This window comes from Aspergillus heteromorphus (assembly GCF_003184545.1).
Source record: "Aspergillus heteromorphus CBS 117.55 chromosome Unknown BO70scaffold_39, whole genome shotgun sequence".
In the NCBI taxonomy this organism is placed as follows: domain Eukaryota; kingdom Fungi; phylum Ascomycota; class Eurotiomycetes; order Eurotiales; family Aspergillaceae; genus Aspergillus; species Aspergillus heteromorphus.
In genome coordinates, this window is record NW_020290444.1 from 154,428 (window position 1) to 170,800 (window position 16,373).

General features: G+C 55.1%; 6 protein-coding genes across 6 annotated transcripts; 3 read left to right on the forward strand and 3 right to left on the reverse strand.

Moving 5' to 3' along the window:
• The first annotated feature begins 2,541 nt into the window (after positions 1–2,541).
• On the forward strand, positions 2,542–2,828 carry BO70DRAFT_156610 (uncharacterized protein). The gene has a single exon (XM_025538244.1). The coding sequence runs from the start codon at positions 2,580–2,582 to the stop codon at positions 2,760–2,762; it is 183 nt and encodes a 60-aa protein (XP_025395132.1). The 5' UTR covers positions 2,542–2,579; the 3' UTR covers positions 2,763–2,828.
• A 117-nt stretch (positions 2,829–2,945) lies between these two features.
• Positions 2,946–4,890, reverse strand: BO70DRAFT_366208 (alpha-keto acid decarboxylase family protein). The gene has a single exon (XM_025544279.1). It carries the CDS (start codon positions 4,870–4,872, stop codon positions 3,175–3,177), a length of 1,698 nt encoding a protein of 565 aa, XP_025395133.1. The 5' UTR covers positions 4,873–4,890; the 3' UTR covers positions 2,946–3,174.
• Positions 4,891–5,268: 378 nt separating this feature from the next.
• On the forward strand, positions 5,269–6,305 carry BO70DRAFT_356255 (uncharacterized protein; the record flags this gene model as incomplete). Its single annotated transcript, XM_025541928.1, has 3 exons — positions 5,269–5,363; positions 5,434–5,890; positions 5,946–6,305. 3 exons carry the CDS (start codon positions 5,269–5,271, stop codon positions 6,303–6,305), a joined length of 912 nt encoding a protein of 303 aa, XP_025395134.1.
• A 424-nt stretch (positions 6,306–6,729) lies between these two features.
• BO70DRAFT_374489 (MFS general substrate transporter) lies at positions 6,730–8,671 on the reverse strand (the record flags this gene model as incomplete). Its single annotated transcript, XM_025544969.1, has 4 exons — positions 6,730–6,757; positions 6,887–7,374; positions 7,444–7,617; positions 7,670–8,671. The coding sequence occupies 4 exons, from the start codon at positions 8,669–8,671 to the stop codon at positions 6,730–6,732; spliced, it is 1,692 nt and encodes a 563-aa protein (XP_025395135.1).
• Positions 8,672–9,915: 1,244 nt separating this feature from the next.
• BO70DRAFT_366210 (nuclear transport factor 2 family protein) lies at positions 9,916–10,669 on the reverse strand. The gene has a single exon (XM_025544280.1). It carries the CDS (start codon positions 10,596–10,598, stop codon positions 10,161–10,163), a length of 438 nt encoding a protein of 145 aa, XP_025395136.1. The 5' UTR covers positions 10,599–10,669; the 3' UTR covers positions 9,916–10,160.
• A 731-nt stretch (positions 10,670–11,400) lies between these two features.
• On the forward strand, positions 11,401–16,137 carry BO70DRAFT_432877 (ABC bile acid transporter; the record flags this gene model as incomplete). Its single annotated transcript, XM_025548363.1, has 3 exons — positions 11,401–11,760; positions 11,820–12,614; positions 12,661–16,137. Exons 1-3 carry the CDS (start codon positions 11,425–11,427, stop codon positions 16,135–16,137), a joined length of 4,608 nt encoding a protein of 1,535 aa, XP_025395137.1. The 5' UTR covers positions 11,401–11,424.
• Between the last annotated feature and the right edge of the window lie 236 nt (positions 16,138–16,373).

Below are 16,373 nucleotides of genomic sequence, written 5' to 3' on the forward strand. Positions count from 1 at the left end.
TTCTTCCCCAGCTTTGCTCTCTGAGTTACTACGGCGTCATTGTGATAATTTTATTGGTGGCCCTGTAGGCTGGACCCTGGCCATCTGGATTCCCTGGCACCTAGCTCATGCGAGAGCCCACGGTTGCAGGCCGTATGCATTTGAAACGCACGACTGGCGCGCGTGTCTTGTGGAGACCGTTGACATGCGGATTCTATGGTTGGCAGGAGGCGCGTTTGGATATACGTACGGGTTTGGCATCGCTGTTCTGTCTATACCGGACTCGAGCCTGACAAGAGGACGAATAATGAGTCTAGTTTCAGCACATCTAAGCTCTGGTCAAGATCACCCCCTATGTAAGGGACATTATACCTGCTACTCGGTAGCTTCTGGCTATCTTGGATCAGATGGAAGAGAAGACATTCGGTCCCAGACAGTAAGTGACAGCCTAGCGAGCCCATAAAGCATCCATGGATATTATTATGCAGCCTTCTCCTAGTGACCCCCAGCCGCGGACATGCTGGCAGCTGGCAGCTGGCAGGTCCCTCAATACAGGACAAAAAGGTTACACCAAGTCGGAACAATAAAAGGAGCCGTCCTGACGTCCAACGCTTTGTCATCGCGAATCTCCATTCGCGGTGCATCCCTCCTAATTGACCCTCATCCACCACCATCGACCACCACCACTCCCAACCACAACCCCAAGTCTTGACATCTGGTGTGCTATTGTCTCACGACGCCCCCAATCATTGTACCAACTCGGCCAAAAGAAAAGTACAAAATCTGGACTGTCAGCATCGACAACAAGTCACGTACTGGGTCCTAACACCGATATCAAAACCACCCCGCAGCGCTCGCTGCACCAGATCCTACACCTTTCTTCAAGAGTGTTCATGACATAAGATCAAAAGCCCCACTCCTAATCCTATCAGTTGAAAGACATCGTCTTCACCTCCCTTCTATTCCCACTTCATGGATTCAGCAGAGGCTATGTTGCCACAGGCCCGGTCTCTATACAGCGAAGACCGCACATTGATCGACCCATTCAGTTCGGTGGTCACGCCAACTCATCGGAGGCAGCAATCTGTCACTCTTCAACGAGGCCTTGGCTAGCTCACAACGCCAATATGGAGCCCCAAGGAGCCCGCGATTTCAACGATCGACCGGTAGGGTCTGGACAGCAGTATCCCATCACGCTGCCCGCCAAGACAGACGGAAGCATTATCATCCGAGTCATCGTCGAGAGCGCCCACAAGGAAGGCTTCACGGAACCCGTACACCCGCAACCTCAAAATGTGGGTACGGACCATAATGGCAATACGGAACTGCACGTTGCTATCTCCGATGGCCGATACGATGTATCAAGACGAATCCTTCAACGGATGAGGAGCCTAGTCAAAATCCAGAACCACAAGAAAGAGACCCCGCTGCACCTCGCAGTGATCGCCGGAAGGGAGGAACTGGTTCGACTCTGTCTTGAGAATGGGGCTTCTAGGGCATCTCTGGACGAGAACGGGAAAACGCCGCTGCACTATGCCGTCGAAGGGCAAAGCCTGGATATAATCGAGCTGGTTTTCGATGAGACAGCTGCCTTCCTGCGAGATCGGGATGGAAGGGCACCGCTTCACTATGCGGTCCACACGGGCAGGAATGAGGTTATCGAGGCTTTAGCTGAGAGAATGCCCTCTGTCGATGTCAGGGATGAACAAGGGCAGACGCCGCTTCACTACGCAGTCAGGTCCGCAAACCCCGAAATCGTAGAGGTCCTGTTGTCCTTCAAGGCACGGCCCAGCATCAAAGACCAGGCTGGCAAGGTGCCACTGGAGTACTTGCCGGAGATATCCCACAACGACAGATTACAGAAAAACATGATCCTACCGTTCCTCGGCTTCCCCATGAGACAACACTCCTCGACCGCAACTTTCGGCTTTCCCATACTATCAAAGGCAGCTCGGGAAGGTAACGTGGCACTTATTAGGGCCATCTGTCAGCATAATCCATCCCTCGCCACCGAAGTCCCTTCCAACACGGACTTTGAACCTGCCCTGCATGAGGCCATCAAACGGGGGCATTGCCATGCTGCCGATATTCTTTACACCCTCCAAAGAGCGAACAACAACATTCTCGACAGCGAAGGAAATACACCCTTGCACCAGGCCATCATCCACTCGCAAGTCGGACTGTTGGATCGCCTTATCTCCAAAGGGGCCGACAAGGACCGTCCCCATGGAGTTACAGGGCTGCCTCCGATCCATCTTGCCGCCCAACTGCAAAGCTTGACCATGGTAGAAGAATTGCTTCGCAAAGGTGCAAATCCTGTTGAGATAGTCCGTGGACAGCAATGCCCGAGGCAAAGGCGGGGCCAAGGATCACATGATATGAATGCTCGCTGTTACTTGCGCGCTATTCCCCAGGGTGAACGGAACACGGACTACAGCGAGATTGATGGAGTGCTGACCAAAGAGATCCGTGTCTGGAAGAGGGGCGGTTCGAATGATAGTAGTGGGAGAAGGGGGGGGAGGAGAAGATATTCTTCGGCCTCCGAATAAGGGGGATGAGTGTCTCTCGGATTACAACAGGGGTTTTCTTTGAGGATTGTTATGGGCAAAGTCATGATTGGTGATTTCTTATTTCATTCAACATCAAGGCTGTTAGCAAGTTCGGATTCTCAGGGCTTGGTCGGAGGATATGAATTTTGCATGTCACTCTTTCTGGCGAGCATGGTCGTGTTCTGGATTACAAGCGCGCCTTCATTTTCAGCTTCTTTATGCGCAAGTCTCTGAACAGTGATGTGCATTCTGTTGGATCATGAGCGTTGTTTTCAAGTTCAGGGCTTCGGAGGTTTAATCTCGTGCACATCAGACTCTTGCTATCATTGATGCCCATATTTCGGGTTCCAGGCGTGGGTTCTTTTCTTTTTTTTTTCTTTTTTTTTCTGCGATTCTTTATCTGAATCTTTATAAACACTGGTTTGTATTTGTTGGAGTATGAACATTGTTTGCCAGTTGAGGTGTTCGGGACTGTGTCGAGTACCTCACAGATATAAGCGAGGTTGAACTCTAGATCGAGATATATACCGATTGAAGAGACACCCATTCACAGAACCACGAGGTGTGTAGTACAACTTGTTCAAATCTTTGTATATTTGCAAAATAAAATCATCGCATCGTCTCTCTTATCTAGTATCCGAACGTATCATTGCTCCGCAGCAATCTGCTTATTCAACAAGGACAGCAAAATGCCCTGCACGTCCTCCTTCTCCATATACACCTCAACTACCCGGATCCCGTCACCCTCCGTGATCCTCTTATCGACCAACACCTTCTCCAACTCGCCCCACGTCCTCGCCACAAGGTAGTTCTCGCGCGCATGTTCCTCCTCCGCTCCAAAGAAACTCATCGCCAGCGCGTGTCTCCACGGCGCGATATCATTGTATCTCTGCTTCCGGCCGTGGATTGCCCGCTCGATGGTGTAGCCGTCGTTGTTAACCACGATGATGACCAGGTTGAGTTTCTCGCGGATCATCGTGCTGAGTTCCTGTACTGACATCTGGAGACTCCCGTCGCCGACGAAGAGGATCCCCCGACTGGGTTTGGAGGTTTTGTTGAGTTGTTTGTGTGCGATTGTCGCGCCGAGCGTAGCGGGAAGCATGTATCCTATTGACAGCCAGGTTACGGCGGTGAAGTAGGGGGTGTTGGGTGGGAGGGTGAAATGCCGGGTTCCGTGCGCGGATGTGCCTGTTTCGGCGAGCACGAGGTCGTTGGGTTGGACGAGGGGGTTGACGACGTTCCAGAAGTGTTCTTGGGTGATCGGGTCGGATGGTGGAAGGGAGTCGATCGTGGTGATGGGGAGTTTGGGGGGTCCGGTGGTTTTGGGAATTTGTGGGGCATCGAGGCGCGAGATGAGTTGGCGGAGGAAGTCCCGAGAGATGTCGCGGTAGGTGTCCTTGCCGATCTGGACAGTTGAGGGTGAGAGAAGGATGGATACATCTTGGGAAGGCAGGGTGGTGAAGGCGAGGCTGTTGGTCGTGGTGTAGTGAGGGCCCAGGACAATGGCTAGGTCCGCGGAGGTGAAGTAGTCTTTCCATGCTGCGTCGCCGAATGAGGCGTGGTAAATCCCGTAGACGTTATCGAGGCTCTCGTTGACGAGTCCCTTGCCGAAGGGGTTCGTCCAGGTGGGCCAGTTAGTCAGTCGAATCAGCTCGTCCACTTCCTTTACAATGCCCATCGGCCTGATATCCCCGTCGACCAGGATCAGAGGCCGTTTCGCGGCGTACATGCGTTCCGTCACGCGGTCCAGGACTGTGGGCTGGTTTGCAGGAGCTGGAGTTTGGGGGATGGTGATGGGGGTGGCTAGATTCGATGTGTCGACAAGAGCGTCTACCACGTCGTCCGGTACCTGCAGATACACCGGTCGGCTGTGGACCAGTGCCTGTCGTAGCACTGAATCAATCTGGTCCGGCACGAGAGATGGATCGCGTAGATCTGCCCGTGCGACTGTAACATGTGAGGCCATGGCGCCGAAGCGCCCATAATCTCCCCCATCCGCCAACGTATGGTGCACCAAGGTCCGGTTATCCTGGAGTGCCCGTTCGGGGGTCCCGACGATGTGGATGACGGGAGCCTTCTCGGCATACGCGCCCGCAATGCCGTTGATGGCGGAGAGTTCACCCACGCCGAAGGTGGTGATCAGGGCGGAGAGACCGTTGATGCGCGCATATCCATCGGCGGCATAGGCGCCGTTCAGTTCGTTGCAAGTGCCCACCCACTGGAGTCCCGAGGGCTCGACAAAGTCGAGGAGGCGGAGGTTGTAATCACCGGGGACCCCGAAGACAGTCTGGATGCCCAGCTGGCGCAGGCGTGTGAAGAGATAATCGGCGACCTTGATGGACATGATGGCAGTGAGGAGAGGGGGTGTAAATGGCGGGGTAGGCATTGTTGTCGGGGGCTTAGGCTATTTATACTCGCCCGCAGCTGTCCTTATCGCACCTGCCCGGTTCGCCGGTTCGCCGGTTCGCCGCTCCGCTCCGGTTACTCCGCCGTCTCTCCGCAGCGCTCCGTCGGCCGACGCTAACCACTTTTAACCCGTGGATATGACATCACTCAAGTTAAAATCGCGTGTAGAGCACGTGCCGTACAGGGTCCAGGGTCCACGGCGACGCTAAACCGAACAGGGACCCCGACCTCAGGCTGTGACCCATGTCCTTCCTGTTCCTGGGTGCATCCAAGGGGTGCAAGAGCCTCCAAGCTACACTAAAAGTGCATATAATAGAGCGAACCGTGCTCCAACATGACCCTGGGTATAATGGACAGTTCGGTTTCCAACGGGGCTACCGCCACGCGAGGACAAGAGGCAGGGCGACTCCCTGTTCACAACAAGTACTAGTGCGTCTAGTACAAAAGGGTCCCATCTGCGCCCCTGAAACCCCCAAGAATGTGACGTGGTGTGCGATAGCAACTCGATGGATCCCTCCACAGCAACTCGGCAAGCTCTCGCCACCCCGGAGCTCCGAGAGTTGATATTCCGGCAGCTGCACTGGCGCGCACTGTTCTCGGCTCAGCGGGTCTGTCGTTCCTGGAACAGTCAGATTCGGGATTCTTCGTTCTTTCAAGAAGTTCTCTTCCTCAAGCCGTTCAAGCATGCACCGGTTGAACGAAGTGTCAACCCAATCCTCGCAGAAGTATTCCCGTTCTTCTTCCGAAACAATGAGACCGTCTACCCGCAGTGCAAGGACGATGGATGTACCCTGGGCGAACTGGATATGATCAAGAACCCCTCGAGGAAGGCGGCATACCTGCGTCCCGAGGCGAGCTGGCGCCGGATGCTGGTGCAGCAGCCTCCCATCCGAACTCTCGGCGTGTACCGTGCTTCCTTCGGCCCTTTCGGCTTCGGTGGCAAGTATGTCGCTCTGGTACGTTTGTGTTCTGGTGTCCAATTCTCCAATTCGCAACACTCATCAGATATAGCAAATAAGAGAGGATCGGAAGGCGCAGGACGGCGCGCGCATGGCAATGCTCTTTGAGCTGCTCTGTTTGGATAAGACCCTTACACGCACCTTTGAAGATGTCAATGTGCTCTGGTCGGAGGAATCCGCAAACGATCATGCATACTATGAAAATGGAGAGTGGCTGGATATTACCCCGATCCCTGAAGTCATGTTGGTGAATATATTCGCGCGTGGCTGCTCGGACTCGGACTTTGAGTGTGATGATCAGGAGGTGGTGGACGGGATCCAGGCGTCGTATCGATCGCTGGGTCTGACGCCACAGACCTTGGGTGACGAGTGGGAAACCACAGTCAAAATGTGGCAAGGGACGTGGGATTGACTTGTCTTGTTTGTACGTTGCTTTAGCCAGAGGAAAGACAAGTCTTGTTTCAAAAGCAGTAAACAGTTTGTTTTGATTCTTAGCAGGGTCTTTGGGGTGAGACTAAGCATGGTCAGATACTTTATATATTGCGGCACGACTGATTAGAGACAAATATCGCCACAGTTTCCGTCCCACAAAGATAGGAAATATAAAGAAGCAACACATCCTGTGGCCGCCGAGAAAGTGAGGGAAATGTAAACAGAGTGGACGGTGGCTGGTGGAGAATATATTGCAGCCCTCCCTCCCTCCCCGCTGGCCCCTCATCATGTGACCGGCGTTCGTTTGCGCGTCTTTCCTCGACTTCGACTTCATCAACTCTTCTCATTGCCTCGCTCGTATTTCCTGCCATACGCGGTCAATCTACCAGCTTGCCCCGACTTCCCTACGTGGATACCTCGCTGAGGTAGTCACTGTTCTTATTGGTCTCTGTGCTCTAAATATATCGCTATCAGACGAAGACTGACTTCGGCTATGAAGCACAGAAACGAACCTCTCACGGCAAGGCAGATTCATCCTGCGAGTCATCCTCCTGAGACGACATCGTATCGCGAAAGTTCTGAGACCCCGACAATCCCCCCTTGACAACATCGTTCCTCGCCACAAAGCTAATGGCAAATCCGACCAAGGACAGACCCATCATCACCCACCACACCGTCGCAAGACTACGCGCATACACCCACCGATACTCATCCTGCACGGATCGGGGAAAAGCCTTGATCATGGTATAGGCCATCTCTGCGACGTTGCTTTGGATAACCAGGTCGTGTGGGATATTTCCCGCGCTGACCGACCGGTGGATTTCTCTTGTCCATTGATTCTGGAAGATCGCCCCTCCGAGTCCGACTCCGAATGCCGCACCGAGGCTACGCATGAATACTTGCACGCTGGTGGCGATGCCGATGTTCTGGTCCTTTTGACGGGCTTGGACGGCGAAGAGTGGCGTGGGGAATAAAAGGCCTCCCCCGAGTGAGGCAAGCACCCGCGGGGCATAAAGCATGGCCGGACTGCTGTTGGGGTGCATGGTAACCTGAGAACCGTACGTAAGTCTTGAAATGGAGCAGCTGTGATGATACCGAGAGTCCTTTGAGACACGTACATTGGTTCCAAGCCCGGCCGCGAGAAGTCCCCAACCGGTCACGATGATGTATTTGAATCGCTGTGTTCGTTTGATGACCATGCTGGAAACAAACCCTGCAGGAGCTGCATATGCGATGGAAGTCATGGTTTCGCACGCTGCGTGGAGTATACCGTGTTGCAGGGCCCCGAGATACTGGATTCGGTGTCAGTGTTTCCCCGAGACTAGATGCTTCTCACAGACTCACGAATATAATCATATAATATGCCACAGCCCAAAACACCAACCCATGCAGAAAGCTGGTCGTATAGCCGACGATTGCTGACCGGTCATGGAAGATGCGCAGGGGCATTATCGGCCTGCGGGATACACGCCACTGAGTGAGAACAAAGGCAACCAACAGGCAGAAGCCCAAGACCAACGGCACGAGGACGGCTGCCGACTTCCACGGATGAGAGATCCCACCGGAGGTCAGGCCGACCAAGAACAAGGTCGTGCCACAGGTGAAGATGATCAGTCCCGTCCAGTCCATCGTTGCCAGCTTGACCATGAAAGAGGCAGAGACGGCCCGATGAAGATGCAAAAAGGAAACCAACCCGATGATACAGAGGACGCATGTTGGAACATTGATCCAGAATATCCATCGCCAAGTGGTTCGCGAGCTGATTGCGCCACCCATCGGGATCGCAATGTTCGTGCCAAAAGCCCAGGAAAGCGCCATGAAACCCATGTATAAACCCCGCTCGCTCATGGTGGTGATATCCGACATGATCAGTTGAACCAACTGCAGCATGCCACCAGCCCCGACCCCTTGCACCACCCGGGCCCCGATGAGCCATGTTCCATTGCGAGCTGTGGCGCACATGATGCTCCCGAAAGTGAAGACCGAGAGGGCGGCAAGGATGGCAGGCTTGCGGCCAAAGATTTCGCTGGTGGCGCCGTAGAAGGGAATGGTGACGGTTTGTGCCAGTAAGAAGGCAGTCCCCACCCAGAAGGCCTCCACGCTGGTCGTTTCGAGGTCCTCTGCAATCGCCGCGAGAGAGGAGCCAACAATGACAGCATCCATAGATGCCACTAGCGTAACAATGGAGAGAAATAACATCGTGAGCTTGAATGGGAGGGACTTGGGAGGGGATATCTCCACAGAGGAAGCATCTTGGGGACCAATTGCATCTTTCTCGCTGTCGGAAGAGGGTTCAAAGACAGAAGAGGTGACCCCTCCACCCGCCTTAATTTCCTGGCAGCTCATGATGGTGTACAGCAATCAAACCGTGTATTCAAGTGCAAGCAACTTTCCGATTTGCTAGCACCGGGCACCAGCCGACAGGGCAGCCTGGGACAATGCCTTCATATAGTCGGCATCGGCAGAGAGGTCACCAGAAGAAACAGGTAGACTGGCGGTGTAGGAAAACGACTGTAACTGTTATTCGTTCGGCGATGATAGTTGTCTTGCATCCTTGTTTGCCCACTGCATCGGCGATACCAGCGTCGGGTGGGGGATAGTCCATTCGGCCAGGAGATATCATCTCGATCATTGGTGACCTATCTAGGTAAATGCATGTTGGACGAGTCTCTGAGCCGCGATATCTTAGGGCGCCACCCATGTCTCATTCTGTTGACTCGACCAATCGCGGAACGAGCCCTGGCACTCGTGGGGCGGATATGACCGAGAGCAAACAAGCTCTACCACGAGATGAACCAGTCCGGGGCCAAGATACGATTGTTGTTTGTTGACCAACAGCCAGGCCTGCATAACCGAGACGCTTGCGGGAACAAGTGCCTATTTAGGGTGATTCCCGGACGCCACAAATGCTGTGACTTACAGGCACCGCATTATATACAGGGGATTGGTGTCAAAAACCGCCAATGAGGTTGCCACGTGCTATCAAAGATCTCGGTTTCCAGCTCTTAGCCTCAGTAATGCCAACATGACACATCGTGGGCGTCGGCGAAGATTGTTTCACCCTGACCTGGGGTTGACACCAATCAACAAGCAACAGCGCGGCGTTACTCGGTTTTCGTCTCATGGAGTCTTTTCCATGCTGAAAAATCACCGCGGCTTCGGGCTCAAATGCTGGCCTGCCCCTGTTGATCAAGCTCAGCCGTCTTCAGACTTTGCTAGCAGCAACAGCGATGGCCACTGAAAAAGGCGAGGCTAAGTGTTGGTAGACTACCAGTCTCCAGAGCCCTTTTGTCGTGCGCACCCGAGGTGATGCATTTAATTTTAAATGCTCGCTACAAACTGCGTTTTCGAAAGACGACTTCGCTCTGCATGGCGTCACGGCCGAAATCGTTTAAGGGACTTTTCTTTTCTTTTTTTTTTTTTTTGGAAGACCTGATTGGGATGTACTGTCTTTGCCGGACTGATTTTCCCCTGGCAGAAATGCTAAGAGACGCCCACGAGCCGTTGAGCAGACGTCTTTTTGTATGGCAACGCTCCAAATCTAGGCGGGCCTTTGAACAGAAGGAGAATCGCGAGCCCTGAACATGGGCCAAAGAGGACCATTCATCTCAGATAGAGTCCACATAGCGATAAAAGTACGAAGAGATGCGTATGTTGACAGGAGGACTGAGTGGGCATTCTGCGGACTTTGTGCTAAGCGAATATCTCAGGCCCCCACCACAGCCTCCCACCTTCGATGCGGGGAAATTCTGGGATCCACCCGATGGGTCTTGTATCACGGTTCACTTATATACAACGGGATCGACGTGCGAGGAATTATCCGACCAGCGACACCCTATTGCAACGCCCGATTCACCTCCGCCACATCCCAGTAAAATGGCCTCATCTCGGTGATCTGGCCCCTCTCCAGGTCGACCGTGACCACCTGGCAGAAGGGAAAGTCCAGCTCCTCGCCGGTCTTGCGCACCTTCAGATGTATCGTCGAGACCACGACGATGCGGTCGGACCCGGGGCGTTCGAAGATCTCGGGGTTCTGGACGTCGACGACGGAGAACCGGTCGGCCATCTGCTGGGACCAGTCCTGCATGCCGTCAGGGCCGAAGTAGGTGCCAGCATAGGGTAGGGCGGAGGTCTGTTCGAGGCGGCAGGTCGGGGCGATGGTGGCCGCCAGGGGAGAGAAGTCGCGCTGGTCGGGTGGCGAGGCCATGTAGACGCGTTCCGCCGCGTAGAAGGCGTCCAGGATGGAGCGGGCCGTGTGATTGGAGGATCCCATTTTGGGGGGTGGAGAGACGAGAGAGGACGGGGATGATGTGAGATCGAGGGTAAGCTGCAATCGGACTTCCGTGCCTCGTTGTGTTTCTTTCATGAGAATTGAGATGCAGGTGCAACTTATACCGACGACTAGATACTAACTAATTCATTGATCTCACAGCATGCGACTGACACATCCATCGCTTACAAATCGAATGGCCCAACTCCCTTTGCTTTTAGTTACGGAGTGGGGCATCGTTAAACATGGACATTCTGCCATCGCCCCGACCGCCCCTTCAGACTGACTGTTTCAGAAAGAAGGATTGAAGGATTCGTCCAAATGGGAGCCTGGCCCTGGCCGCGTGGAAGCCTGATGCCTGCCTGGAAGCCCGGAAATAGACTACTCCGCATCACAACAGTTGAATGTCAACGGCGTTGCTCAGCTCGATCCATCCATTGCAGTGGTTATGGTTGTGAAGTCGATCATCGAGACGGATCCAAGCCAGTGTTGAATCTCCAGGGGCAAGTTGACTCGAGTCTGCCAGTCTGGCTCACCAGGCCTACGCCCTTCACAATACAGAAGGTGGGCCGGGAATGCCCTGCAGGCTCCTCAGCGGGTACTAGATACTACACTATGTAGATAAAGCGCCTCACAGCCTACCACAGCCAAAGCCGACGCTCTCCGACGGGCCTGTCCTAAAACGGACGCCGACTGTCCGCTTAGGCCCCCACAGCTTCTTATCGGACTTCGGTCTAGCCGCCATTGGAATTATTTATAAAAAGCTTGTGCCCTCTGAGCCGCCACCCGCCATGACTCCACCCCCCGACCCTCTTCCACAGGCACAACCATGGAGCATACCATCCTCCCCGGGGAGGTGGCCGTGCTGCTCTTCGTTCTGCTCTTGCTGGGCTCCCTTGCGCCCGTGAGAAGACTCTTCCACATAAGATGGATGACCCCGAGTCAGCATGAAGACGAAATGCGCTATGAGGACGAGGATGGCACGGCAACCAAGGAGTCAATGGCGGAGTGGTCCAACAATCGGACCCATTTCGCCATTCTGCTCGGGTTGACACTGACTGCTTTCAGTCTCGCATTTACTAACTTCATTTTTGCCTTGGCCACCACCCTGCAAGGGAAGAGCTTCGGCGCCGTGGGCCCCATTTGGCTGCTGCCACCCGCATGGGTAGGTTGCGCCTTTCTGCGGACCCACCACAACTCGAGCGAGGTTACTGACGGTTTCAGGGGCTTTTGTTCATGCAACTGGTAGAGACGTGCTTCCAGGAAGGATACACCGCGAGGTTCCAGAGTGCCCTCTGGAAACAGGCCCCGATGGTCTTGATCGGAGCGATTGCCTGCGCAGCGCTGGCCGGCCATGAAAACTACTACGGAGATCAGGAGGTCGTCACCACGGCCCTGGTTATTCTGCAGTTGGCTCACACGTTGGCTCTCGTGGCCGTCATCTGGTGCGTGAAACGCCGCCCCGCGGTCTTCCGCCCGGATGGCAGGATGGTGGATTCGGAAATGACGGGCAGCCTGTGGGTTCGCTACACATTCGGATGGATTGCACCCTTGCTTGCTGGTGGCAGGAAGGAAGAGTTGAACGAGGCAGACCTTCCGGGCATGAACCATCGCGTTCGCTCAAAGGAAGTCACCGATACCTTCATCGCCCAAGCCTTGCAGGACACCACACCACTTTGGGTTCGGATTGCCTGGCACTTTCGCGGCGAACTGGCCCGCCAGTGGATAGGCACCCTGATATCTAATCTAGGCGATTTGGCCCCAGCGTTGGCCAACTTGCAGTTACTGCAGTATCTGGAAACCCGGGGGAGCGCGGACGGAGATATGGGAGCATGGAAATATGTTGTTACCATTGCCCTTGCCATGACGTGGTGGTCCCTCGGGGATTCTCGCCTCATGTGGTGGGGAGGAGCCTACATCGTTCCTCCTCTTCGATCCACTCTCACTGGGCTGATGTATACCAAGCTGCTGAGAATGAAGCTAAGCAGTGGACCATCGGAGGATAAGCAGGGTGAAGAGGTATTTGCGGTCTCCTTCGCGCATGTGCCGTTGCTAATTCCAGTAGAATGGCCCATCGAAGTCCCAGCAGGATATTATCAACATGTTCGCCGTAGACTGCAACCAGGTGGCCATGTTCGGCAACGAAAGCAATGAGTACGTGAACATGTTCGGTAAGATGGTTGTGTCGGTGGTATTCCTGTGGTTTTTGATCGGCTGGCAGAGCCTGGGTGCTGGCCTGTTAGGCTTGCTGATCGTCTTCCCCGTTAACGAGGCCCTGGCCCGGCGGTACGGAAAGAAGCAGGAACTCCTGATGAAGGTGAGGGACAAACGAGCTGCGATCACAACCGAAGCCCTGCAAGGGATCCGTCAGATCAAGTTCTCCGCTGCGGAAGACCAGTGGGCCGATAAGCTGGAGGCCGTGCGCGAAGAGGAGTTAGCCACGCTGTGGAGCACTCGTCTCGACAATCTCTACATGACCATCGGATCCGAGTTCACGCCAGTCGTGCTGACTGCCATGTCTCTGACCACGTATTCGTACATCCATGGCGCTCTTCAGCCGTCTGTTGCGTTCACTTCCATCAGCGTCTTCCTCCACCTTGAAGGAATTGTCTCTCGCATCCCATATTTGATTGTCACCGCCATCACTGCCAAGGTCAGCTGCGACCGACTCGATACGTTCCTGCGGTCGCCCGAGAGAGAAGTCACTACCCACCCCGGTGAGGCCATCTCACTCCACAACGCGTCTGTCAGCTTCCCTTCCGTCTCGCTCAACCCCCCGGCCGATCGGTTCACCCTGCGCGGCCTGAACCTGGACTTCCCAAACAACGCCCTGAGCATCATCTCCGGCCCCACGGGGTCGGGAAAGTCCTTGTTGCTCGCAGCAATCCTTGGAGAGGTGGAGGTGCTGGAAGGCTACATCCATGTTCCGCGCGATGCCGTCCCCCAGGAGCGCTTTGATGCACATGCCACCGCGGCGAACTGGATACTCCCGACGGCACTCGCCTTCGTCTCACAGACTCCCTGGATTGAGAACGCCACGATCAAGAACAACATCCTGTTTGGTCTCCCGTTGGACCCGGTCCGGTATGATAAGGTTGTCCATGCGTGCGCTTTGACCGCGGACTTGGCTCTGTTTGAGGATGGTGACCAGACCGAAGTCGGCGCGCAGGGTATCAGTCTCAGTGGTGGCCAGAAGTGGCGGTTGGCGTTGGCCCGGGCTCTGTATTCCCGTGCTGGAATTCTCGTTCTGGATGATGTGTTTAGCGCCCTTGACGCCCACGTCGGAAAGCACGTCTACGAGAATGCCGTCATGGGTCAGCTGGCAAATGGAAGAACACGCGTTCTGGCCACTCACCACGTGTCTCTGTGCTTGTCGGGCGCAACATACGCGGTAGGCCTGGCTGCGGATGGCACACTCGAATACGCGGGCTTCGTCGAGCAACTCAAGGCTGATGGAAAGGTGGACTTGACGTCCGATACGGAGGAATCAGAGGTCCTGATCGAGGATGAAGAGCTGACCGATTCGGATACCCCCGTCGCTTCACAGACCGAAGTCAATGCCGCTCCTCGACCTCCGCCAAAGAAGCTCATCGAAGATGAAAAAGTAGAGTTGGGACGCGTGAAGACGTCGGTATACGCCGGGTATCTGGACGCATGTGGCGGATGGCCATTCTGGGCCTTCTTGGGCATTCTCTTTGTCATATCCCAGACCTTCACCGTTGGTCGGACCTACTGGGTGCGCATCTGGACCACTGCCTTTGGGGAACCAGAGGTTTCTTCGCAGTACGCGGCATGCCATTATCAAAACGCCATGCAGACCCAGCTAGGAGGCTATTCAACCAACTCGCGATGTGTCACCGGCGCGGTCTCTTTGCCTATTGAAACCCAGCACCGGAGCCTGCAGTTTTACCTGGGAATGTACTGCCTGATCTCAACCATCTCTGTTGCCCTGTCCGTCAGCAGGCTATTCACCATCTACTCGGGATCTATCCGCGCATCCCGGGCCATCTTCAAGAGCATGCTGAACAGTGTTCTCCGAGCCCCTCTACGCTGGCTGGATACCGTCCCGACCGGACGAGTTCTGAACCGCTTCACAGGTGATTTCAACCTACTTGACTCGAATCTGGCTGAAGTCTTCTATGTGTTTGCTGGATGCTTCTGGGAGGTCATGGGCATTCTGGGCGCCGCCATATTCATCTCGCCGTTCATGGTCCTGGTTGCGCTTTTCCTTCTGGGAGTATGTGTTCTGTTTGGGAGAGGCTACGTCAGCGCTGCCCGAAATGTCAAGCGACTGGAGTCCAACAGTCGGTCGCCGGTGATCTCGCATTTCTCTGCCTCACTGACTGGTCTTTCCACCATCCGGGCCTTCGGGGCCTCCCCCGAGTTCATCCAGCGTATGTACGGACTGATCGATACGTATGCCGCCTGCACGTGGTGCGACCGTCTCCTCTGGGGCTGGCTCCACCTGCGCATCGCCTTGATCGCCAGCCTGTTTCCCGCGGTGGTGGCGGCCTTCGTCATCACCTCCCGCAACGTCGATGCCGGTCTCGCGGGATTTGCCCTTTCGTTTGCCTTGCAGTTCGGCATCTCGGCTAGCTGGGGTATCCGTATCGCCACCCGCGTTGAACTCTCGATGAACGCGACCGAGCGCGTGTTCGAATACCGAGACCTGCAGATCGAGCCTCAGGACGGAGAGTCCGTGCGGGCTAGTTGGCCAGAGAACGGCCGGATCGAGGTCAACGAGATCGAAGTTGGCTACGCAGCGGGATTGCCGTCCATCCTGAAGGGGCTGACCTTCACCGCGGAGCCGAACCAGCGCATCGGTGTGGTCGGTCGGACAGGTGCCGGGAAATCGACATTGTCTCTGGCTCTGTTTCGTTTCCTGGATACACGCCGGGGCAGCATTATGATCGACGGCGTCGACATCAGCAAGATTAAACTGCACGACCTCCGCACCCGCCTCGCCATCATCCCGCAAGACCCGGTCCTCTTCTCCGGCACTATCCGGACCAACCTCGACCCATTGAACCAGTTCACCGACGACGAAGTCCGCGAAGCGCTCACCCGGGTCCATCTGATCCCGTCCGGAAGCGCAAGCGGAACCACGACGCCCCAACCTCTCCCCGAAACCACCTCTGGAAACACCAACATCTTCCTCTCGCTGTCCTCTCCCATCACCACCGGCGGATCCAATCTCTCGCAAGGCCAGAAGCAGCTCCTGTGTCTCGCGCGCGCTATCCTCTCTCGCCCCAAGATCCTCATCCTCGACGAAGCCACCTCCGCCGTCGATATGGCCACCGATCTGCTGATCCAGCGGTCTATCCGCGAGGCGTTCTCCAACACCACTCTGCTGGTGGTTGCGCACAGACTGAGCACCGTGGCCGACTTTGATCGTATCTTGGTGATGAAGGAAGGCGCCGCCGCCGAGTTCGGGACTCCGGGTGAGTTGGTGAGCACCGAGGGAGGGCTGTTCCAGGATATGGTCAGTAAGAGTGGCGAGGAGGAGAAGTTGAGACAGATGATGTTGGTGAGTGAGGAATAGACGTAGAGAGTTGCAGCCGCTTTGGCTAGCTAGCTTGCCTGGCTTTGGAAGGCTCAACCGGGCCTCTGACGCTCCTTTCGCCGGAGCGGTCTTCCTGCCAGATTAAGTGCATGGGATAGACCCACTGACTAGGGTTAAAATGACCAGACCCCTAGTGAGGTGTGATGATGATGATACATGTTTTGGCAGATTGTAATGTTTAATTAGGGTTTATAATAGATGATTTGGATTTCACG

Coding starts and splice junctions, on each gene's coding strand:
- BO70DRAFT_156610 (XM_025538244.1), top strand. CDS start 2,580: ATGGGCAAAGTCATGATTGGTGATTTCTTATTTCATTCAACATCAAGG.
- BO70DRAFT_366208 (XM_025544279.1), bottom strand. CDS start 4,872: ATGTCCATCAAGGTCGCCGATTATCTCTTCACACGCCTGCGCCAGCTG.
- BO70DRAFT_366210 (XM_025544280.1), bottom strand. CDS start 10,598: ATGGGATCCTCCAATCACACGGCCCGCTCCATCCTGGACGCCTTCTAC.